This window comes from Rousettus aegyptiacus, unplaced genomic scaffold (assembly GCF_014176215.1).
Source record: "Rousettus aegyptiacus isolate mRouAeg1 unplaced genomic scaffold, mRouAeg1.p scaffold_m13_p_7, whole genome shotgun sequence".
Classification (NCBI taxonomy): domain Eukaryota; kingdom Metazoa; phylum Chordata; class Mammalia; order Chiroptera; family Pteropodidae; genus Rousettus; species Rousettus aegyptiacus.
Window position 1 is genome coordinate 38,593,694 of NW_023416310.1, and position 26,330 is coordinate 38,620,023.

The 26,330-nt window shown below is 34.8% G+C and overlaps 1 protein-coding gene across 7 annotated transcripts in view; it reads right to left on the minus strand.

Moving 5' to 3' along the window:
• PUS10 (pseudouridine synthase 10) overlaps positions 1–26,330 on the minus strand; it is an 89,270-nt gene that overhangs the window by 35,336 nt on the left and 27,604 nt on the right. For 6 of the 7 annotated variants that reach the window (XM_036224161.1, XM_036224158.1, XM_036224159.1 and 3 more), the window contains 13 exons: positions 24,567–24,601; positions 21,274–21,385; positions 18,989–19,050; positions 18,652–18,697; positions 16,461–16,525; positions 14,996–15,081; positions 13,796–13,921; positions 9,251–9,307; positions 8,316–8,392; positions 8,167–8,222; positions 7,061–7,178; positions 2,945–3,087; positions 458–557 (listed from right to left, as the gene is read on the minus strand). In XM_036224161.1, coding sequence (XP_036080054.1) covers positions 458–557; positions 2,945–3,087; positions 7,061–7,178; positions 8,167–8,222; positions 8,316–8,392; positions 9,251–9,307; positions 13,796–13,921; positions 14,996–15,081; positions 16,461–16,525; positions 18,652–18,697; positions 18,989–19,050; positions 21,274–21,385; positions 24,567–24,601 — 1,083 coding nt within the window. Of the gene's footprint in view, positions 1–457; positions 624–768; positions 3,088–7,060; positions 7,179–8,166; positions 8,223–8,315; positions 8,393–9,250; positions 9,308–13,795; positions 13,922–14,995; positions 15,082–16,460; positions 16,526–18,651; positions 18,698–18,988; positions 19,051–21,273; positions 21,386–24,566; positions 24,602–26,330 lie in introns of those variants that run through there. The other variant, XR_004951885.1, reaches the window with a different exon arrangement.

Sequence of the window (26,330 nt, forward strand, 5' to 3'; positions counted from 1 at the left end):
ACTTAACCCTTTTCCCATTTAGGAAAAAAAAAGTGCATCTCACAGCCAGTGTTAATTTAACATGAGTAGTAATGCTAGGTTTTCTAGGATTTGACATTTTTGTGATCAAGAATTACTACATTTTATAAATGGAAATACCACTACTAAAAACAGAATGCTATAAATAGGAAGATGTCATTTGTTTCTAAAGACTACTAATATTCTCGAGCGATGAGAAAATAATAAAAAGATATTTTGTGGTAAATTTGGGGGGGTAAGGTTAGGACTGTAATCCGCGAGTTATCCTAGGGTAAACGCTAAGGCCACCAACGAGAGTTCTCAAGGCAAATGGAAATGGGAAATGGGTTAAGGTGAGTAGTACTATTTGGCTTAATGCAAAAAAAAAAAAAAAAAAAAAAAAAAGGCATAACTTTGAATTCAAAATGTAGATGGGCATTTCCACAATAAAATGGTTTACCTCAACATCCAGCTCAAGAATGTCTGCAGTCATGTTCATCAGAGAGCCAATGTTCGGCTTGGTTCTCCCAAAGTCTCCATGTACAAATTCTTTAATGTAGCTGGGGTTCATTTAAGGAAAAAGTAAGATAGCCATGCAGTACCCACTGTTTGATGAGATTTGATAGCTGAAAGAGAAATAAAAGCAGATATGTTATAGTAGAGAGCTATAACTTGTGATGTGTGTCTTAGAAAATAAGCTACAGCAGACTGGTTCCTACCAGCCTGGCAACTAACATTAGGACATAGGACCTGTGCTTACATCAGACTTACCAAGAATCATGATCTTCTGTTTTCTTTAGCTCATCTCCAAGTGCCAAGGTTTGGATATGGATTTTCAAAATTTGCTGTAGTTCAATGTAATATATACATATAAAAAAAAATCTCAGCTGTTTTTTCTTTGTACAGCTTTCATTTTGACATCTTCCTGGTCCCATTTTTCAATAATGGCAGCCAGTATCTGCCAGATGGTAGGTTTCCACAGGCTCACACAGAGTGACCTCAGTGATGGATTTATTTGCAACATGACCCATTGACACAATGGCAATAGGATGGGAGGGACAATGAGACCATTAACTTAGTCTTGATGAAGGCCTTTCCAAAGGATTATCAAAGGACCTAAGATTTAGTTGTTTGGAAAACATGGTTAACAAGAGAACTAACTTAATTCTCTTTTTTAAAGAGGTAACCTTGTGTTTCCCTCATAGGTCTTAAAATTTTGAAGTCAGTTACCAATCCTAGAATTAGTTATTCATAAGATTACATTAACATTCTTTACACAGGACTCTACTGCAGCCTTGACAATATTTATCTGAAAGGTATTTTCGCCAGCATCCAGTAAAAACTCATTCAACATTATGTTGTGGTCTATAAACCAGCACTTAATATAAAAATTTTTAATAATTTGAATAGAAAAGTAAGTTTATTTTCAGATACATAAAAATTAATACCATAATATGCTGATATTATATCTTCCTCACTGTCTTAAGGTTTATTCACTATTTTCATTAAATGTTTTGACTCAAGCATAAGACGTGATTATCTAGTAACTCTTCTTGGCTAAATTCATAATTACTCAAGTGTCATTCTTGTTCTCTCACTTTCTTTAGAGACTGCTACTTTTGAGTAGCAATGATGAGGGAAGATGACTAAAAAGCTCCAGAATAACCAGTTAAAATGTCCAGAATGGTTCTTATTCATAGCCAGAGGGATGAGGTATAAGTCAGATAAATTAGTTCAGTATACTAAGTAATATGAAAAATTCACATATTTCTGTGTATAACCACATGGTATCTAAAGTTTAACCAAACAGTTTGTCTTGGCTAATATCTTAAGTTACACATACGTGGTTGGTCCTGAAAAAAATTAAATGAGACTGAAAATACATTAGCTTCTCTAAAAGACCACTGCATTTCTCTCTAGTACATCAAAACTAAAGCTGGGATTAGGTTAAAGGATTTTTTTTTTAATCTGATTTCTTTGAAATCTTACCACATTCCATCTATAATAGGCAAATGTGTTCCAAACAACACAGATAGAAAGATCTGCCCACCGCTGTCTAAAAAGACCATCCTTTATTCCAAATGGTAAAATTTAGGAGACTTTAGGAGTAAGTGACCTATACCTGTTTTAAGGGGAAAAATGCTGGTCAGAGGAAGTCGGTGGGGAAGGAGAGGCATACCAATTACAGCAATATAGTGAGAATGCTATTTGGTGATTAAAACTTGACATTTTTTCCCCTTATATCCACAAGTATATTATTAGTTTTATACTAGTTAGAAGATATTTTGTCACTTCATGCTATTGGATCACAAAATAATATAAAACCAAAAACAAAAAGTAGCAGCACCTTTGAAAAGTAAACTAAAGCTAAGACTAAGGCAATTAATTCCCTGTTATATTTTAACCAGCAACCCATATCTAAAAAAAAAAAAAATGCAAGCCAAGGTAGGTTATGAACAAGTGATCAGCCTTAGAGTAGTCTCTTGTTCTAGGCCAGTGGCCAAATAAAGTGAGGATCAATATGTAAAGCAGTATCAGTATCAGTATCCCATCTAGTATCGGTATTTAATCATTTAGGGAAAATGACGAAAGGACCCAATGGTGGTCATGAATATGTGACTGGCAAAATGTGTAAAAACAGCAAACAAATCAATCAAAAGTGTTTCCTGAGTACTTACTATGTGCTCAGCATTGTGTGATACACTAAATATTTTAAAGTTCATATTGAACTGACTCCCTCATGGTTTAAAATGTCATTTTGAAAAATACAAATTTAATAGGAAAAAACACCCAAACAAAAAAAGAAAAAAAAAAATGGATTCTTCTCTTCTCCAACTAATTCCTTTCCCTACCCTTCTAAATCAGCTGAACCTGTTTTCTAGGGCAGCATGAACTCTTCCAGTGGGGTCCTGGTCAGATCATTGCAGTGCAGGAGGTAAAAGGATACGTTCCAGCTTGCGTCTTCAGATAGAGGCGGAAATGATGTTCATCCACGTAGCATGTCTCCATGGAGTGAATGAGGCGGGTTCTCACAGCCAGGGGCCTCCGGTGTAGGACCCGGAGAGGCGTTTTCTGGTCGATCTTTAAGTCCTAGCAGAGGATATGATATACAACCATGGAGTCAAGTTTACCGCTCTTTGAAGTTTATCTTAGCACTTCCTTTGTCATCCATGGCTCAGCACAGATGTTTTATTTAGAGGACCCCAGCTATCACTGTCAGGGTAGAAACTAAGACTATAATAAGCTCTATCCCCTAAGATTCACACTCTGTGGGACTTCTTATAACCTAGACCATAATTAATCATTTTATAGGCCCCAGTAACATAAAAAAAGCTTCCAAGTAAATGATCCCAAGGTCTCTTTTGTTCTAATATTTAACAAATTGATTAGGACTCGAATTCTATCCTGCCCTTTAACAGCTCTTCCAAAAGACATGTTCCTACCTTTTAAAAAAATTTTACGACTCAACAAAGTGACTAAATAGTGGGGATTTCAGGCTGATGTGACAAATGGCCGTTTGTAGAAAGTGGGACATTTGCATCACGTACATATGGGTAGTGTTCATGTCTTAGAACCATATAGTCACAGGTTTGTGGGGGTTTTTTTTGTTATACAAAAGGATATATCTGGGAAATAAGCAGTTAAATCATAGTTTTACGGTAGTGTTTCAACATAATAATTACAAGTAAGTGTGTACAATAAACCCGGACATCTCAATATTTGTTAGCCCAGTTCAAGTTACTTGAGAATAATAATACTGCATGTCTTTTTCCAATTCAGATTTTATAGGGACACAGGCTTATTTTCCTCACAATTAGAGATTTCCTTTTATGTCATAAGATATAAATTAAGAAATGAGGTTAGTATTGTAAAAAGCTAACTAATTCCAAGCTTTAAAAATAGACATTGGGTATATCCAGAAATGTAGGTTCATAAGAACTCTGAATCCTCTGCAGTTTCTTGTTAGAACAACTCTTTTCTAATTTACATGATCAGTGAGTGCCTGAAGCCATACTAAGAAAAAAAAAAAAAAAAGATTTCTCTCTAGTCTCTCCTCTATCTAGTCCTCCACCAAGAAAGAAAGAACAAGTTCTGACACAGACTACTTGAAATAGTGTGACTGCTTTTATCAGAGTGGTGAGTCAATGGCCCCTCCTAACTCATCAGTTTTATGGTTCTATAATTCTTTGATTTTAGAACCACTTTGTTCTGATGAGATAAGCTGTCTCTATAAGGTTTAACATTTCACTGGCCAAAAAAGACCAAAAGAAGGACAAAGCTGAACTGTTAAAGAATCCATCAAGATGTGGCCTCACTTTAGAGTGCAGAAAAAGCAGGCCTTTAAATGAGGAACTATTTAAGGAGTGCTTGTCTCTCTTGTTTCCTTTAGCTCTGGCTACCCCCAGGACTTCTGACCCACAAGCCAGTCAATAGAAGTACCATCTGAGCTAGTAGACCCACCAGTGCTTCCGACATTACAGTCCGATTAACACATGCTAGTGTGTCTTTTTTAGTCTGCTCATTTTTAGCAGACAAAAGGAAACCACTTCATTTACTGTAACATTTCACTTCAACATCCCTATACTGCTAAACTTTCAGAAACACATATAAACACACACAAATGATTTTTTTCCCTTAGAAGTATATTGGCCTTAAAAAAGGAGACAAGTAATAAATCTGAAGTGACTTCTTAGAATGGGGCAGAAACTCAGTTTTTATATTTTTATACCAATAATAATATTTGAAAAGTGTTTTATCCCTAACACTTAAAAAATGATTAGAAGTCAAGTAGTTTCCACAGTCCACTTGGGCTATGGACCATTAAAATAGATCTTTTCACTACTTAGGCTGTACCTATAAAAATCGCCTTTCAGCATTATTTCTGAATTAGCTCTACAGCTAACCCTAGACTGTGAATCTATTTTCTAAATGAGTTTATTTTCCCCACAGCACTCTGAATGATTTATATACGTGTGATGGAATAGAAGTTTAGAAATTTATTTTGCAATCTTAAAGATATCTGTCTTTAGTATAACTATCATCCTAAGGGCAAAAGCCAAAGAGCCTTAGATAGAGAAGCACAGAACTGGAGGGCCCCTAGGGATGAGCTACGCCATCCCTCATTTTAGAGATAAACTTCTGTAAGCAAGTGAGCTATCTGTATGTTTTCACCAAAACATTCATACTATGAACATTACTCTGTACTTCAGTTTTTCTCATACTGTCATGGGTGTTCCTACAAGTCATAGATGTAGACCTACCTCTATTTTCTAACAAGTTTAGGTGTATATATACGCAAGAACAAATTAAATGGGATCGCATGCTGTTTTAGTTTCTTTTAATAGTCGTATAATATTCCAACTTGTTAAAGGAAATTCATTTTGTTTCCAGTTTTATTGTTCGTTTTGCCACTTTGAACAAAGTCATTAAACATTCTTGTGCATATATCCTTATGCACTGGAGTTTTATTTCTTAAGGACAGATTGGCAGCAGTGGAAACACCAAGTAGAAGACCAGTGTATTTTTAATTTTTATAGTCATTGCCACATGGTTTTCTAATAAGGCTGAAATACCTTACATTTCTACTGAATGCATGCAACTGGCCTTCTTCTCTACTCCAACCAATAGGTGCTATTAGTCTCAGAGGAATAAAGTGATGGTCTTATTGTTACTTCAGTCTGGAGGTAGAACGTCTTTTCAAATGATACTTTACCTACCAGAGTTGCTCTTTTTTCAGCTGCCTGTTCATATCCTTTGTCTATTTTTCTTTATTAGGTGTTTGTACTTTTCATAAGTATAAATCCTACTTACAGTATCTTTTGCCATATAATTTGTTTTCTACGTAGTCATATATATGTGTACCCACACACCTGTGTATGTGTTTAAATCACAATGTATCATCCTCTGTATATTCTTATAGCTTGTTGTTTTCCCCTTAGCACTTATAAGGAACATTTTCCTTTGTCAATAAATATTCACCTACCATATAATTTTCGACAGCAGGCTAGTAATAGTCTATTATACAGATAAACCATGAGATTAAACCCATCCCCTCTAATAAGTCATCCAGATTATTTCAAAATACTGCCCATTTAAACAATGATGTGATAGCTATACATGAATATATTCGTGCCCATTTATACTCATTCCTTGCATTCGAAAGTAAATTACCTTTACAGGAAGAAGTGGGAGCAGATGGGAAGAAATATGCAAACGAATGGGCAGACCCCTCTATAATGACACGCTCACATGAAGGAAAACCTAGAATGTGCCAAAATATGCGTGCTCTATACATATTGTTTTTACTTATTTTTTTTTTACTTATTATTGTTTTCTTTCTGAACTTAATTTTAGCAGCAGTTCTCTAAGTCCTATCTTATACTTCTTTTGTACAGATGGTCAAATACAACAGTAGCACTGCTGAATGTTTTCTATGTGCCAGATACTATACCCAGCGGTTTATACCAGGAGTCCCCAAACCCTGGGCCGCGGGCTGGTACTGTTAGAAACTGGGCCACACCACAGAAAGTGAGCAGTGGGCAAGCAAGCAAAGCTGCACCTATATTTGCAGCCACTCCCCAGTGCTAGCATCACCACCTCAGCTCCACCTCAGCTCCACCTCAGATCATCAGGCATTAGATTCTCACAGGAGAACCAACCCCTGGTGCCAAAAGGGTTGGGGACCACTGGTTTATAGGACTAAACTCACTTAATTCTTCTAATTTTATCGATGAAGAAACTGAAGCATAAAGAAGCTAAGTAACTTATCTACTTATCTAAAATCACACAGTTAAGAAATTCAGATCGAGGGTTTATACCCAGGCAATCTGTCCTCAGAGGAGAGGCAAGCACTTAATCACTAGCAACACTGCCTCTCAGACAGGTTAGATGAATTGCCCAGCCATTCAACTAGTAAATAGGAGAGCCAGGATTTGAAACCACATCTCACAGTCACCAGTACCCATGCTCTATGACTTGCTGGCGATAACCTAGAAGACAAAGGGCTCTTTTATAGGCGGTAGAAAAATAAAATTAAATTAAAAGAATTAGGGCACTTAACTACCTTTATGTCATTTAGGAATTCAATATCTTTCTTCTGTATTGCTTTATTTGTCCATATTAAGGCACTGTAGGTCTTGGTCTTTTCTTCTTCGCCTTCTTTCATATGTCCTATTGCCTCTCTAAACAAAAACAACAAAAAAAAGTTAGTCTGAACATATAAAATACACACAAGCCTTGCCCAAACTTCCTTTTCTTTAAAAATAGTTTGAGATAGAATTTACATAACACTTTCCTGTTCTAACTGTATAATTCAGTGATTTTTAGTATGTTTACAGAGTTGTGCAGCAATCACCACTATCTAATTTTAGAATGCTTTTATTACCCCCAAAAAGAAATTTCACACCTATTTGCTGTCACTTCCCATTCCCCATTTTCCCCAGCCCTTGGCAACCACTAATCAACTTTCTATCTCTATAGATTTCCCTATTCTGAACACTTTATATAAAATGGAATCATTCGATGTGTGGTGTTTGGTATCTGGCTTCTTTCATGTCATAATGTTTTCAAGGTTTATCTACGTTGTAGCATTTATCAGTGCTTTGTTCTTTATTACTGAATAATATTCCATCGTAGGGATGGATATACATTTTGTTTATCCATGGACATTCGGGTTGTTTCTACTTTGTTTACGATTATGAATAATGCTACTATAAACATTCACGTAGATTTTTGTTTGAATGTACATTTCCATTTCTCTTGGGTATATATCTAGAAGTAGAATTGCTGGGTCACATGTTAACCTTTTGAGAAACTGCCAAACTATGTTCCAAAGTGGCCACACAGTGAATAAGGGTTCCAATTTCTCCACATTCTTATTTTCTTTTTGACTACAGCCATCTTAGTGAGTGTGAAGCAGGATCTCATGGTTTTGATTTGCATTTCCCTAATGACTAAAAATATCAAGCATTTTTAATGTATTCATTGGTTATTCATATATTCTCTTTGGAGAAAGGTCCACTTAATCATATCCCCATTATTAATTGGGTTGTTTTCTTATTTTTGAGTTGTAAGAGTTCTTTATATATCTGAAAACAATTCCCTTATTAGATATGTAGTCTACAACCAAAACTTCCCTTTTGAAATTACCTCCAGTGAGCCTACCCTTACCTTGTGACAAGCTGCAAGTCACGGACTTGGATTTTGTTAGATGAGTTATTTATTTTCTGTAGTAGCAGAAAAAGAAAAACAATTAGCAACTCTAGTTCAATTACAGAGATGCAGAAACATGACGATTTCCATGTCATGAAGTGGTTTACCTGCTGAAGTTCCTTAATTTCTTGTGATGTGAAATGTACTCTATGAGGATTCACCAGCTCAATTGCAAAGGGCCTTCCTGGCAGCACACACCCAGTCATGAAACAGAAACGTGTTGATGGAGTTAACATTTGGGCTAATGCAAGAGGGTGTGAAAAAACGAATTGAGCTCTAGAGGACCGAAAGTTTAGTGACATGACTACATCTGGGGGAGGGAAGAATGTGTGAAAAGAATCAAGGGGATTTTGAGGGGGGGTGCTAAACCCTAGTACAGGCAATATGTGAAAATGACTGTTTTCCCAAAGGTCCATAAACAAGCCTGTGTTAATTACAAAATAAAATCCAAACAATTGCTAATTGACTTGGTTACACTAGTGTAATATTGTCACATGCAGCAGTACCCAAGTCTATATCAACTTGAAATCCATCCTCCTAGCCTAATCCACTAGTAATCAAAAGCTGTGATTCCATGAGAGGAAGGAACTATAAATCTCAAATAGCTCAGGATTAACTCTCTCAATTTTCTTGTAAAACAACAATGTAAAAGGAGAAAAATGAAGGCTAAAAGAGTAGAATCACTTTTTAAATGAAGATGTACATTTTAAAAACTGTATTGGTCCTGCTGAAATGTTATTAAATGGAACAATTAATAATCAAACTTTTGGGGGGAAAAAGAGGCATCTCCTTTTTAATGCACATAAATATCCTTTATAACTTATAGGTGTGCAATAGGATGTCTCTGAAGAAATGATTCCTGTTAAAACATAATCATACACTGTATAAAGGTAGTTCCATAATCCACAAAGCTTCCTCACTTAGAGAAGTTCTGGGATCTTCCTACTTTGATTTTAACTAAGTGACTACAGTAAACCTGCTGTCTGAAAAGGGCGACAATCTGAAAGTTAATTCTAGTCAAGTGATGCCATCACAATCTTACCATTTCCTAATGTTCTCACATCTACATCTTCTCTTCCAGAGGATGAAAAATTAAAACCTTTGGAAAGCATAAAAAGAAAAAAAATCAGAGGCATAATAGTCCCTTGACTTTGGTTCTCACCCTTTGGTAGAAACTCAATTCATTTTGAATAATTTACAGGAGAATCTCAAGAGATAGTCATCATCCCAACTCTAGTCCCAATCTCTCCTAAAAATAGCAATGATAATAATAAATACCATTTATTGAGTACTTATTATATGTTAGGCACTGAGCTAAAAACTTTGCATACATTATTTCATTTAATTCTTATTATAACCTTATGAGGTAGGTATTAAATAAAAGAACACCAAGCTTCTGAAAGGTTAAATGCTTTTCCCAAGGTCACATAATTAAATGGCAGAACTAGGTGTTTCTAATGTCAAAGCCAGACCTTAACTATCATCGCATGCTGCCATCCCATGGCAGGCCCCATGACTGCCCTGGTCACAAGCTTATGGTGAAATATCTATCATCTACTTTCTTCTTTTTATTAAAACAGAACAAAAACATTTATTCGAGAATTAAATTCTGTGAAAGAAAGAGGAGGGGAAAAAAAGTTTGACTCTAAAAGCAAACTCATTACATAAGGAAACCTAAGCTGGAACCATGACAAAACTAGTGTTCATTCTAAGATGGATGGCTCCCCACAGGCTAAAACCTGCAAATGTTGGAATGGGAAATGATTTTTAAAAAGGCGGGGGGCGGGGGAGAGAGTGTTGTTACATGACAACTTTCTTAGATACAGAACGACTGATGATTTCACCACAGCCAACATTACCATGAGCAGATAATATTCTAAATGCTTTATATATGTTAACACTATGAGGTAGGTACTATCATTATCTCCATTTTACTTTTAAGGAAGTTGAGACAGAGACAGGACAAGTAACTTGTTTAAAATCACATCATTGGTAAATGGTATGGTCAGGATTTGAACCACGCAGGCTGGCTCCGGAGTTTCTTAACCACCATCTATTCTGTACCACAATAGAGAGAGGCAGAAATACTCAGACTCATGCCCACAGGGAAAGCAAGATGAGTCTTCTTGGACCAAGGATTTGGAAAGGTTGGGATATTTTGGGAAACCTGGTCAGTCATAAGAGTGGTAAAGTTTAAAGTCTCTGAACATAAAGGTTGAAGGATAGAACTCTGGCTCACTCCCTAATGTATTCATTTAGGAACAAATATCTACAGGATGTACCTGCAAGGCACTGTGCTGGATTCTAGGAGATGAAGGCAAACAAGATGGACATAGTCTTTATCCTCACAGAGCTCACTGTTTATAGAGAGATGTGGACTACAGTTGGTAGGACTAGGAAACGTACAGGAACATTCCTGCACTTAGAGCATAATTGCAACATGAGCTCTGAGGCCAATATTTATTCCTCAATCAATAGTCAAAAATTTCGGAGAGCACAATATGAGAAAGAATAAGACCACTGGATAGAACAGATGGGAAAGGTAGAAGGAGGGTAAATACCATTTTGACTGCCATTTCTCTCCCAGGAAAGATTTATATGCAAAGTTTCCGTGTAGATTTCAGGGAAAGGACAGCTAAAAGGCTTTAAAAGTCCTATGAAAATTACACTAAAGATTAGCCTTCCTTTCTAGGATGTTTACCTGGGAAGAAAGTAGGATTTCACCCTTCCTTCACCTTTAAGAGATTCCATTAGCAAGCCATGGCCAACACTTGTTGTAAACATAGGCTCCGAGCTGTTGTGTGACACACACTGCCACAGTGAAGCAGGCTCCTCTCTGTCCTACAAGGCCCAAAGTTGTGGGTCTCACAGAGAGAAACAATCCAGGGCTGGTTAAGTAAGTACTAGATATCCTATGTCTAGAATTCAAGCTGCTAGTTAGGCTCATAAGTCTGAGTAACCTGTGCTATATTTTACCTGAGGACTGGCCAAATGGGCAGCAGTGAGGGGCACAAGGTCAGGCTCTTCTCCAGGTGGAGAATCTAGGCCAGATAGGGAGTAGGATTCTGTGGACCATTAAGTCCTAATGAATCCTCTATTCAATATTTATACTCCATTGTCAAGCTACTAATAAACCCACAGCAACATTAGTAGCTTCCAGTCAGAGTCAACAGACTCAAGAGTAGCACTAACTAGGGATGGAGAACTAAATGGAGAGTTCAAAATGTCATCTGGGAAGCTGAAAAATACTGACTCTCTGGATCCTACATTGAGAAATACTTTTGGGAGCAAACTTTAAAACTTTATTCGTATGCAATTATGAATAACAGCTGACAAAAAAAAAAAAAGCGAGAGAAAGAGAGAGAGAGAGAGAGAGAGAGAAACAGAGCCACTGCTTTAACTGTTAGAAACTAAATGTTTAAAACTTAGTTGAATTTTCTAAATCTCATGAGTTCTTTGAGCCTTCTGATCAAAGAAACAGATATATCAACAACAAATATAAAACCAAGGGTAAGAATCATCAGGAACTATAAAAGTGGTTCAGCTAGGCTACAGTGGCCCTCACACGCAGAGGCAGACAATGGGACTGAAAGATGGGCAGAGGCCAGATGATGAAGGCCTTAGCATATCAAGTTAAGTAGCTTGGATTTTATCCTGTAACTAGTCATTGACCAGTTTTCTACAGAGAATTGACATGGCAAATATTTACTTAATGAGTGAAGTAATACATATATTAGGGGAAAATTTCTTAGACACATTGATTTTAAGAGCATGTCAAAGTTTATTACTCATTAACTAGAGAATTAGCAAGTACATAATAAGACGTGCAAGTCTGAAGTGACTGAGAAACAAGTTTGTACTCCCATTTAGGGGAAAGAATCTTTATATAAGTAACTAGGCTGCTTCATGCAATACTGGTTTATTTTCAGAGAGCTGTAATACTTGGAGGTACAATAGTCAGAACCATCTCCCTAGAGTTGTCAGATGTGAACCACAGAAATAACAAGTAATACATTTGAGAAGCACAGGTTTAGCAAATTGGTGCTATTAATCAAATATTTCAAATAACAAGGGTTTATGCCCTGACAAGGAGTCAGTGAGCACAGAGACCCAGAGGTCTGCTTTTTCTCAAAAAGCTTTCAATAAATTTCTTCAGCACACAACTATAGACGCTAAACACAGTTTTATTTATTTTTAGTTTGGGGACAATGTTTCCCCCTCAAATGGAAAATAACAACAAACTACCTTCATGAAAGATTGCAAAAGGGAAACATATAGCTGATTCAGAGACCCCAGCAGCCCTATTTATGATGGGGGCTTCCTTAGGACCCAAATAATCAGAACTGAATGTTTCTTGAATCTTCTTATAGAAAGAAGTAAGGTGGCCCCAAAAAGAGTTTGAAAGAGACTTTTGGTGCCAAAGCTTTATTTTCACTTCTTAACATCAAAGAAAGGGGGAAAAAAAGTGCTTTTCTTTCCTCTTGATAAGCTAGAGAGCTGAAAGGGACAGCCATATCTCATCTCAGTCATCTGCTTGCCATTCCTAAAGCAGGTTTGTCTAAAGGGTTTTCAGAGAGAAGCATGGATGTCTCACTTGGTTCCTTAAAAAAAGGTGTTCTGATTATGCTAGCAGATCCACATCAAGAGTTATCTATGGGGTAGCTCTATAGTGTAGATGGTTAGCACATCTGCTTTACATGCAGAAGGTCCTGGGTTCATGCCCCAGGTGGAGTCATTGACCATCCCCCTGGTGCGCCAAGGCCCTGGGTACACTCCGTGAATGCGTGAATGCATGAGGTTGGTGGGGAAGGAGATGCCCCACCTTCAGAGGGCCACTTCCACAGGCCAGGGGTGGAAGTAGTGGGGAGGGGGAATTAAAAGAGGGAAAAGAAAAGAGTTACTTACATACTCACTACAGTTATTCCTAACATACAACATGATTTCCTGCAATTGAAATCTAAGCCCTTTCCTGTAGTCTAATCCTAGGTAAAATCACATGCCTTTTATGCGGCTTTTGACCTTAGATGCCTATTGAGACAAAAAAAAAACATAAACCTGACAAGCTCTGACTCATCTCACAAACCCGGGCTCATTAATAAGTAGGAAATTAAAACACACACAACTCCCATTAAGTCTTTGTGAAAAGGCAGCTATTGCTCTATTTTTCTCTAGGCTTCAAATTTATCCCAGGACATTTTAGTGGTTACGATAAAAGTCAGGCATTTGCCAAAGATTACTCTTGAACAGGCACTGCATGTGGAAGTTGTATTTTGATTTCCTCATATTCACCAAAAGAGGTCAAGGCTGAAGAGCTTAAGCGAATTCATTTAAAGCAGTTTTGATTGTTTTGAATTTGCCCAGAAAGAGCAATCACCTTGAAAGAGAAAAGAAATCCTTGGACACCTTGGCTCAAATTCAGCCCATGTCAGAGGAGCTCAAGACATGGCAATGCTTACTCTGGGAAGCTGCCAAGCAAGAAGCCCAGACTTGGTGGTTATTTACAAAATACAGAAATCGTTCCTGCCACTTACAATAGATCTATTCATGAATGACAATGTATTTAAAATATGAATATTATAACACTTACTCTCCGCTTTAAATACTGTCAAAAGATGACCTGAAATTAATTCTCCCACTGAAGACTCCAGCTTCCTTTCTCCATCAATTATCCAAGGAGTTTGTGGTAGAGTCCTGGAATATTTATTATATCTCCCTGCCAAAGAAATGTAAGGTAGCCTGGATGAAATGATGTGATTAATAGGATAAAAAGAAAAGCAACAACTATTTATAGAGTGCTAATATCCTACATCCTATGATATAAAACAAAGCTTAGCTTTCAGCTAATTTACAGTCTAATTTGGGGAGCCAGTCAAAAGGCAGATAGTTTATTAAATGAAAATATTTAAGATAACAATAGAAGAGATAGCTAAAGACATGACATGAATCATTAAATGAGTTATAAAGAAATGTTCGATGTATTTATTAATCTGATTGGCTGATGGAACAAATTATAATATTATAGAACACACCAAGGATCTCTTTAAAAAAAAAAAAAAGAGTAACTACTGCTTTTAAACCTGATTAATAGTAGTTTCAATGTAATAGTCATTGGTGATGGTATATTTTAAAGGGTTCAAATACAGGGAATTTTGAAGTTTTTGTAATTAAAAAGAAAAAACCTTAACATAATATGACTCATTGCTTTATGAATAAAGCTACCTGAAGGCAGGTAGTTTTCATTACTCAGGAAAGGGTATTATAGTCAAGACAAAAGATCAATTTCATTTCAGCTATTACTATAAAATAGCTGTTGCTTTCAAAACAAAAACTGTCTTCGAGATTACCTATTGGGAAAGTGAATGGAAAAATTTTTTTTTTCAGGCAGAAGCCAAGTGTTTAGTTATTTTGCAGATAATAAAGTTATTTTTTCCAAGTTTGCTTTCACATTATAAAAAAAAATTCTCTCCGCGGCAATGTTTCTCCTAAACAGTTATGGGTCTCTACATCTACCCATATTTCCACTTGGCCATCTCTGATGAAAACTACTTAAACCTAGGAAATGTCATTTCCCTTTGGCATAGCATTTTAAATAATAGGTCTCCTCGGTGAACTTAAGAATGCCTGTGGAACCTAAAATGAGCTTGGCTATTAGTTTTAGTTCTCAAAAGTGTTAACTAATCACAACCTAGTAACAACAGTAGGAAAGAAACACAGGAGGAGTCAGTTGAGTTTTTCAGAAAGGACAGTAAGTTGACAGTATAAATAAATTCTAGACTAAATATTTTACCAGCCACAAAAACAGCCCCATGAGCACATTCAATTTCAAGAACAGTGCATACAGCCTTTGGTGAATTTGGAGGACAAGGAAACTGCCTGCAAAACAAAATAAATTTTATAGCTACCATTTTCCAGACATGATATTGAACCACATAACTACAACGGTCAGCATTGTCAGAGACACACACAGAGCCTGAGTCTCTCAAGGACTAAGTGTCTTCCTAACTTTAAGTTTCAAAACCATAAGGGTCTTTAGGGCTCTAGGGTATCTTTTTAATACACAAGAGTAGCACTGAGTAAATCAGTACTCTGCTACTACCTTTCATGCTCAGGAGATCTCATGTTCCCAGATGATCATTTCCAACAGCCTTGAGATTTGGGACAAAAATCCATCTATCTGAAATGGAAGCCTTTCCATTTAGCCATTTTGCTATCCATGATCACTTGCTGCTGGCTTACAAAAATCCTCAATCATTTGGGTAAAACTGGTGTGCAGTGAAATTGGACACATAAATTTCACCTGTGGGGAGAGTACTACTCTATTTTGCTTTTTTCCCCCTTCTCATTCAATCTACGACCCTGGGAATCAGACCACAGAGCCAGAAAAAGTGGAATGTGGCAGACTCTGCCCTTTTAGTTAAGAAACTTCAACTGAGGACAGATAGGAAAGAGCAATGTATAGCTTTATTCTCTGTCCACCATCCAGAAACCTCCAAAGCCATGGATGGGAGTATATCTGTAAATGACTAGATGTGAACTTAATCCAAAATGCTTGGCTTAAAAATTTTATAGTTTGCCAAGATGTCTCAACAAAGAAATCACTTAGGAACTCAGGAACTATTGTTCATGGAGAGTAACTGTCTTTACTTTCTAAAATTTAATAAAAATATTTCCATTCTGAGACTCATTTTTAGTCAGGAGAATATAAGAAAACTTCCTCATAATTTTATTGTTTGAAATTTATTCGAGGATATTCTAGGATAAGTATGATATTTTGTCAAATAAAACTAACACATTGAAAATTAAAACATAAAGCTTATTGTATTTCAGCATATCTTAACAAGTGAGGATAACTCCTGAGCCTTTTTCTCCCTCTTCTGGAGATGGATAATACTACAATGGATTAGGGATGTAATAGGACTATCGCTGGACTAGAGACACAGGAAAACTGGTTCTAAATTCACTTCTATTTCCAATCTTAAGCAAGTCAATTCCCTCTTTGAATCTCAATATCCTCTTCTAAAAGAAAGAAATTGAACTTGATTCATAAATTTGAATATTAACTTGACAAACATTTATTGAACTCACTGCATGCCAGATACTGAGCCAGAAATTGGGGATATAATGATGATGAAGGCAGAATATTGGGCCCTGAAATACATCTTGTTTTGTCTTAGAGATAATGCAGATTATTGCTAACATTCCCTTTTTTCTAAAATTCCATGCTGCTTCCTTATTTCTATACTTTTACTTACCTGCAGAAATCCTCTTCTTTTATCTTATTCAAAGCTTTCATAACTGCCATTCTAGTGAATACTGACTATATAGGGTAAAATGAAAACAAAAGACATTTATCACCAGGATAAGAAAACATCAGAAGTGAAACATAGAACATGTTTGGAGAAATTATCCATTTTAAACCATACTTAAAAGGGAGACATACTTAATAGTTTTAAGAAAATAAATAAAATGTAAGAAATCATAGTGTCAGTTCTGCAATTGGTACACCCCTACATACTCCCTTCCCTTCAATCTAGTCTACATCCATAATATCAGGTAGACCTAGTAGAACAGATCTTCACTTCACTGGTCTACTCCCTCAAAATGTATTCTTCAAACACAAAAACAATGACAGTACAAGAAATGTGCTTTGAATATTTATTCCCCAGACCTCAAAAGGAATTTACATTGATTCATCTACTTTTTCTTCCCTACATCCCTTCAGGGGCCACAGTATATAATTTGGGAGTTGGTTGCCAGGGTAAGGGGTAAAACTGAGCCAATCAGCCTGTCCTGGCATCTAGCAACTCAACATCACTCAGCAGCCACAAAGTAAACAGATCCACTATACTGAATAGAAGGGCATCTACAATAAATGTTCTGCTTTGGAGTTTTTAAAATAATAAAAGTCAAACTGCATGGTAGACATACTAGAAATAATTGGTGCACATATACATGGCTTACTATGATAAATCACAATTATTCCTTTTGTTATAAGAAATTACACTTGACTGAAAAAGGACACAATGTTGGCATCTCGATAGTTTATCATCAAAGCAATGATTTTTCTAAACCATATTCTGGGGAACCCCAAGGTATTATAGACTTAGAACAAAAAATTAAGTGCCTGTGTCTTAAGATTTGAAATCTTAGGCCTGAAAGAATCTCGAAAGGTCATTCAATTTATTCCCAGCTGTAAGGCAGGAAAACTACAGTTAATATAAGCTACTGGCCAGATGGTGTGGTGTCTATGATGCTTTGACGAAATTCCTTTATCATATTATTTGATTATGGTATTTGTATAGTTACTCAGAGATAAAAAATAAAACTAGATCTTCAATATAAATATGGCTTACAGGTCACTAGGGCAGAGATTTCTAACTGAAATGACAAAGCATTGAGCTATAGTTGTGCCAAGATATCAATCCCTTTAGTTCACAAGGGCTGAGGGGCAGGGCCTGGGACAGTGGCAAACCCCAGGCCTAGTGCTTCCAACTGAGAGCAACTTTATCTGTTAACCTCAGGGTACTGAACAAACATGGCAATGTTCTAGGTGCACCATGATGTGAGAAAAGTAGGGAAGCACTGCTTTAGGCTTGGTCTACATTTCTAATTATTTCTGCACAGGGCATTCAGCAAATGTCACAACCTCCCAACCCGCACCAGTTCTAAAAGGCACAGCAATTAGTCAAAGCAAGAGGAAAGATCAAATGAAGTAACTTTTTAACAACCAGAACAGTAAAAAATGATGTCAGGAAAACTAGGAATGCCTGAGTCTCTGCACAAAACCAGTTAAGTAACTGGGGCATGAAAGCTTGCCAATATTGTGCCATGCCATTCTATCCTGGCATAATTGAAACTGAAAGCACTAATTAATTTGCTGATAAACATGAAGATCAGATCACATCAGACAGTAAAGGAGAATTTGAATAAGATGCTCTTTTTTATAAATATATCTTGAAATAGGCTTTATTAATTCAGGAATATCTTAAATAAACTACTTTACTTAGGATTATATTTTTAAAATATCAGTTACTAAAAAATGAATATTAGACAAAAATTTGGAATGCTGCTACCATGAATTTTCCTAGATGATGTAATTTTGGGAATTAAAATCTAAAAGTCAAATTTCCCCAAATAGGTAACAGAAACATCATTAATGCACTGGTTCTAAATTCAACAACATCAGAACAACCCAGACAGTGACATGAAAACATGAGCATGTTTTTGTGTTATGGTTTCCCAGCCAGAGGCAAAGATGTTCACAGTTGGAAAAATAAATTAATTAATTAATGTAGCAAATGAAAAGATTTAAAAACTGATAAAAGATTTAAAACTGATTCTTAGTATAATAGATTGCTACATTTCTAATGCATATCTTTTTTGTTAATTTGAATATTCAGCTCAAGCAAAACACACTAAAGAGTAAGAAGCAGGAATCCTTACCTGTTTGTTTTTGGCTGGCTTGAAACAATCTGGGCATATTGCACGTCTAAGTAAAATTCAAGTTAATGTAAAAAGTTAATGAGTTTATTTTGGGGTGGATATAATTCAAATATGTTTTATACAACATAGTTGCTAAACGCAGGATATAGAAGCAGACAAAATAAGTCCCTATACAAGCTGCATTGATTTGCCTAGACTCTTACATTACTACATTTTTTAAACGACTATGACAAGTTCTGATATACTTATTAGAAAGAGGAGTAATACTATTTTCATGAAAACCAAAGAGCTTTAACAGTGTTACATGATTGACATTGCTGTTTACATGGCAACTTACAAGAAGTGGCAATCCTCAACTGTTTCTGGGTGAGCAAAGACCACACTCACTTCAAACAAGCTCTAAAAATTATAAAGACAGTTTTAAAATGAGTAAAAAGAAAGCAACATCTAGCAACTTATGAATGGAAATAAAAATTAACTCTCAAAGATTGGCTCAGAAAAAGAGTAATAAGGAAAACTAGAAATACTATTTTCAAATGAGTTCGTTCACAGGACGGCTATAAAGGAAATAGTCTTTTTTTTTTTTTTTTTAACTTCTAAAGTTCAATCACTAGTGATCCTACCAAAAAACAAGTTTAAAAAATTTTTTTAAATAAATTTGTAGGATTTTTGTACATGTATATAAATTAGATGTAAAGATGAATGAAAATCAGAACATTGGAAAGATAACTGAAAGAAATAAATTGTTCCAGTCAATACTATCATTAGAATAGCAAAGCAAAATGCATTTTATTCCAATGCTTAAAACATTTTATGAGACTTTTTTTTAGTGCTCAAACTTCTTAATGGATTTGAGTTTTAAAAGAAAAATCTTAATTTTTTGTTTTATTATAAAAACAATACATACAAATTATAAAATAATCAAATACATGATGGATTTTCAATCCCACTTCCTGAGGCAGAACTAATAACAGTTTTGTATGTTTCCTTCAAGTCAATTTTATGAATGTACACATAAATGTACAGTACATACTTCTTGGGATATTAAACATGCTTTTGGATAATTGCTTTATTCAATTAATATTATGGCATACACATCTTTTCAATTCTAGGGACCATTGGACATTTAAGTTATAAGTTTTCTGTTATGAAAAATGCTATCATGGCCTTTTGAGCCACGCTTCTCTTGCTCAGGCCTGCTTCCATGTCTGGAAGTATACTTTCCCTTCTAATAAAGCTTTTCTTTTCTATTGTAAAATAAATAGATAGAGAGATAGATATAAAAATGTTACTTGAACATCCTTGTACACACACGCAAAAAGCATGATTTCATACTCTGTGTACATTAGCCTCCACAGAGAATATATAAAATTCAACATTGAGAAAAAGATATAAATGTCATATTGTATAACAATTTTATCTTTTTTATTCAGTTCTGTATTTACTGATTGCATTAGATTGCCAGTAAGCCTATTAGCTTACTCTAAAATCACAAAGGTGAAGTTTTTTCTCTCTATTCTAATCTACAAAATAAAATTAAAATTAGAGCACATTCTTTTTACTCCTCCCAATTGTATTAGAAAACTTATCCTAAATCTATTAGAACATTATCACCTCTTTTATTTTCTATTCTCTGTTCTGCTTCAACATGTAAAAACTTATTTGTGCTTCAAAACTAAAATTCGAGGTAAAAATATTTTGCATCAATGACTTTTCTAATTTCCAAAGTACTTTCATTACCTCATTTCCTCTTCATACTATCTGTGGTGGTTTTATTTTCTTTTCTCTCAGTATTCAGTTTAAAGGACAGTCATAGTTTATTTTTACTAACAGAGACAAAGAGCTATGTAATGCAGAATAGTGAAAATTTTTTTTTTAACTGTTTAGCTTTGAAAGATGGTTTCATGATTTTACTTGAAGAGGGGAGTGTCTGATATTCAGGAACTTCCTTCAAGAAAAATATTAAAGCAATGAAGCCATACTATAAAATTCTAAGTTAAGATGAGCTGGGAATATGTCCTATTTCTACATCTGGAGATTTGTTGAGCTCTTTCCTAAATTGCCAGAGCGTGAGACAAGGTCTGCTTTGGAACAGGAGAGATGGCTAACTATTCTGGTTCAAAGGCAGTATCTGCCTAAAATTAAACAGAGGGACCTGAGACACAAGCAAGATGGAATAGACTGAGCCCCTGCTCACTGTAGTTGAGTGGATTCTGTCTGCATATTTGAAAACGAGATAAGCCACAGATAACCAAATTTAAATAATTCAGAGTTGACTCTAGAGTTGCTCAGTTATTTATGAATTGCTTTATATCAGTAAATCTGTCTCTCCAATTCAAATATAAATATATTAAAGGCACAAATTCATTTCTAACCCTTTAAGATCAGTTAGGTACACTGTACCTGTTGTATGCATAAGTGTCTTAGAGCACAAAGAAGTCTTTCAAAAAAGAAAAATTTTAACCTCAATTTAAGACTATAAACCAATATTTTAAAATCTTAAAAATCCTTCATTGGCTTATGTAGAGAGAAGATTCTGTTGGCTAACGAAAACTCTGCCATATAATGAAATAAAACTAGTAAAAGCAGACAACAAAATTAACAATGCTGATGACCCAATACCTTTCCATCAATGGGAACACCCAGTTCCTCTGTAAACAAGGGGTGAGTTATCCATTTGTAGGCTTCTTTTAGTTGAACTACATCATTTCTTCCCAGTGACAGACTCTGTTTTCTGAATAACATAAAAATTAATGCACTTACATGAAAAACTTTATTTTTTCTACTAAAGGCAAGAGTTTTGCACATTAAGTAAAAAGAAGAGAACAAAGCGGACACAATTCATCAGTTCATGGACCCTACATTCTAATAGAATCAAAAAACTGCTTTTTAAATGGCACATAAGATGGTTTTTAAAACTTCAAAGATAAAAGCACACCAATGAGTTTTTCTGAGCTAGAATGCAGATTCCAGAATTAATACATCAGAAGACAGAAAGGTGGAATAGAGAGAATTGTTTATTGCCCAGAAACTACAAAACTGAATATTACAAATACTCCCATTCAGACTAAAAATGTTTGCATCTACTTTCTTCCTGATAATGGGGCTTACTTTTGGGAAACTGATGTAAAAGCTGTACTTTTCTTTACTGCTGAAGAAGAAATATTAAATCCTAAAGTATCAGTGTTCTGAAATGCTCATCAACTTAATATGAGATAAATGTCTGAATAAATGACATTCCCCCCAAATCTACTCATGAGCCAATAAAAAGGTTTGGGGAAGTCCCATTTATGATTTCTAACATTTAGTGTGAAAATTAAAGTTGTGGTAGAAAGGAACTGAGGTAAGAGGGAAAAAAAACATGGTATACTATGAAAACTGCTCTAAACCACTGAAAATACTACAATATCTCTAATAAACTAATAAGCCCAAATCATTCAAATAATTGAAACTTCAAATCAGTCTTATAATTATTCACCAGGCTACTTTTAACAACAACAACAACAACAACAAAAGATATTAAGGGCCAATTTGTGAATAATTTCTTTAAATGTTCAATTTTAACTGATAGAAATGACAACTTATAGTCAATATCTATTATTTTAATTCTTCAAGACTAAAAGACACTACTAACTGCAAGTAGAAAACAAAAAAAAATAACTTAGCTAATGGTAAATATTTATATATTATATATATATATATCAATTAAACACATACACCATCGTTCCTCTAAATTGCAAATTAAGAAAGAGTCAATCTAACCTATTCTGTATCCAGCTGAGAATATAATTGGTTATACTTTCATATGCTTTGGGATTGTGGTTTAACAATGAAATCTCAGAAAAGCCCTACATTTGACAAATAAATAATTTCTCTACATTCAAGAATTTATTCAAACACTGTTCAGGCTTCTTTAACTGTTTCTAGTTCTCTAAATATCTGAAACATTTTAGGCATTTTAAAAGACTACCTCAATATTGCATCTTAAATAATATTTGTATAAAATAGCATCGCAGTTGAAAAGTAAATAATGAATGGATGAGAATACATTTTAAAGGATAGAAAGTTAAAACAGAAAACACAAGACCTGAAAACTATTTAAAAATTGTTTAGACTCTAGAGTACAAAGGATTGCAGCAATAGCCAATCCTAAAAATGGGTTAAAACATTATTCTTCGTGTATTTAAGAAAACTGGTATTTCAAATCCTTCATAATATTTAAGTATATTTATAGCTTCTTGGTCCAGTTTAAAAAGTTCAACTACAGGTATTTTTTTCCTTCCAGACTAAAGAGCTAGAGGAAAGCGTTAACGAACATCTTGGAAACCGTAACCTTATATATAAGATAAAAATTCAATACCTAAAAAAGCCACATTTTCAATCATGCAAGTTGAATGTGGCTAGTAACTTTTCTAACATGATTTAGGGTAAATGTTTTCACAGAGGTCCTTAGTGATGGTCCTTTAAAATAATTAGTAGTCTTAAAGGTAAATTTAAAGTACTTAGTAAAATTAGTACTTAGTAACTCCATTGCCCTCTTTTCTCTGTCAGGTAAACTTCTGATGAGCATGTCAATTGCAATCACTTTTGCTATAGATACACTGTGACAACCACATAGGGCAAAGATGAACCAAAATATCCAATACAATTAATTTTTTCTTAATTCCTTGAATCAATTCTTTAGTGGCAATTCCTCCACAATCTTTTAAATATAGAATGAATTAGGGACACTGAAGAAAAAAATTAGTGTTCTACAGTTTTTCTGTGCCAGTTTCCCTATATTGTGTAAGATCTTTTGGAAAAAAATTAGCTTATTTTAAAATCCTTCAATAAGAAATAACAACAATTCATGAGAAAGGTGGATAGAAATGAAATATCTAAAAAATAGCTTGCTCTGACTACACTCAAAAATTTCTCAAACATATGATCAAATTTTATATGTCAGAATCACAAACATTTGAGACCAATTTGACATACCCTACTAGCTAAACTCCAAACTCCTTTGATAAATATGTGGTCATCACCCTTCTAAAAATGCAGTTGTGAATATAAAACAAACTTTAAAAAGCCAAACCAACTATTTTTTATAAGTCACTTAATCAAGTATGAGATTCTAATACAGAAATCTATATTTCACTCTGTATTTTTCTCTCCAGAGTATACAGAAACCTCTAGCTCTTTTTATTTTGGTATAAAATTTTTAGTTTCAAAATCCAAAAAGCTCTGGAAAATTAAATATTTTTTCTTAACTGAGTTGGCAACCAAGCCCTGACTTGAACATGTGAGGCTATTTAGAAACTTGGTTTATCAAACTTACTGTGACTATTCATATGTTTCACTGTAGAAATATTGTGTTTCTTATATAGAACTACTCCAGATCCTGGAGGGAAAAGGTATGTTATATATGGTATTTAACACCATATTACATTTCCAAAATTTAAAAATTCTAAATTCCAAAACACATTTGGCCCCAAAGTGTTTCAGATTAAGGACAGTCGACCTATGTTTTCTATGTCTTATCTATGTAGTTAAGGCAGAACAACTCACTTTTGTTCTGCCTTAACTACAATTTTACTTTGTATCTTTATAGCATAGTTTCATAATTTAGTTTCTAAGATCAGTATAAAATTTATTTTTAAAAAAACTTCTAAATTACATTATATAAGTGATAATAAATATAAAATGCATTTACATTCATGTTAAATCTACAAAAAAATGAATCTGCTTTCATAGACTACTAACATGCCATGTAAATAAACCAATTAAACAAGGTTGACACCTAAATTTATACAATAAAGATTTTCTTTGTGTCATTTTCTCTAGTAGCTAGTGAACTCACTCAATTGCAGTAAACTTTAAGAATCAGGTAGCTTATATTTAAATGGTAGTAAAAATTCCCTGCCTAAATTACTTACCCCATTTCCTGTTTTACCAGCAACCATGCAGCATGCTGTAGGCAATTTAGTCACACCCAGAAAGAAAAGGGAAGAAATTTTTATTGAAATTAAGTTCCAATATCATTACTAAAGTGCTTAACTAATTTGCTAATCAAACTCCCCTTTTTGGAAGAGTAGTGTTCAGAACGTGGCAGTGACCTCAACCTATTTAAAATCAGAAATGAGGTAAGATGCCACTTTGCAATACTGGCTTTCTGTGGCTTAGGAATTCAACAGGGGTATCCCCCACCTCCCTACAGATTTCTATTTCTCATTAATGAGGCACAAGTGTTTTTTAACATGGGTGGCTTACATTTTTTCTTAAAATATCATTCTATCTCATAGGGAAAGGCCCAAAGTGACTGAGTACCTACTATGTCCCTAAAACATAGGGCTCAGGGCATTTTTGTTTGTTTTTATTTTTTGAATAGGGCTAACACATTGTTAACTCTATCTAAGAAATGATATATACAATGTAAGTGTTTAGGAGTAAAATGTACTAATGTCTGTAACTCATTTTGGAATACAATAAAAACTCAGATGGGTGGATAGACCGATGGCTAGATATATAATAAAGCAAGTATAAAAAATAGTAACAATTGTAGAATCCAGGTAGATATATGGATGTTCACTGTACTATTCTTTCGATTTTACCATATGTTTGAAAATTCTCATAATAAAATGTTAGGGAGTATGTTCTGGGAAAGATGAACAGAAACCTGAAAAATTTGCTAAAATGAAGAAATAACATTCATAATCATAGTCATTATGAAGATTAAATGAAATTCATGTAAAATGCTTTGCATAGTAAGTGTGTGACACTAAGATTATTCAGTTTGCCATTAGACTCTCGCAGCTTTCACATTAAAAAAAGGTAATGACATGCCCTTTTTCAGTATGGCATTTTGTGACAATAACAGAAGCATGCATGTATAAGTCAATAAAAGACATGTAGTCTCTGCTTCTATATGTTACAACATGGCAAGTTATCATTCACCTCCACCACAAGACCTAGCTATAACTATCTACTTATTGACCTATCTACTTATCAACACACACACACACACACACACACACACACACACGGTTTAAAAGTTGAACCCTGTCCTTTTAAACTTCAAATGACTAGCAGGGCACTATATACTTAATTTAGAAACATTAGATGCACTAAATCCTTCAGACATGAGCCAAACAAAATCAATTAATCACTAGCTAGGTAAGAATTAGAACTGTTCTCAATTGTTAGTTTCCTTAGTTTGTTAGCTCAACCTAATACCATTTATAGTACTTATAGACCTCTCCTATCTTTCCTTCCATTTACTCAAGCCCTCTTTGAAAGTGTATGGGCATGGTATAATAATATATAAATTACCAGCAGTCAGAAGACCTGGCTTTGGGCTTTACTAAATTTCTGGCACTCAATTTCTAATGTGTAAAATGAGAGTTAGACGACTGTAATTTAAACTTTTGGGGATGGCTAAAGACATTAGTTAGTATACTGTTTTCTAATAGAGGGTATTAAGACTTACAGGACTTGGAGATTACTTCTCAAGATGAAACCTTGTAGTCAGTGTTGCCCCACCTTCCTTCAGCCTCTCTACTTCAAGAAATTAATAAATACTTGTTTCACCGCCTGTAAGGGAATATTAATACTCCCCTTGCAGAAACACTATAAGGACTTAATGAAGCTGTGTATAGAACGAACCAAATAAGAATCATAGCATGTACTTAATAAATGCTATT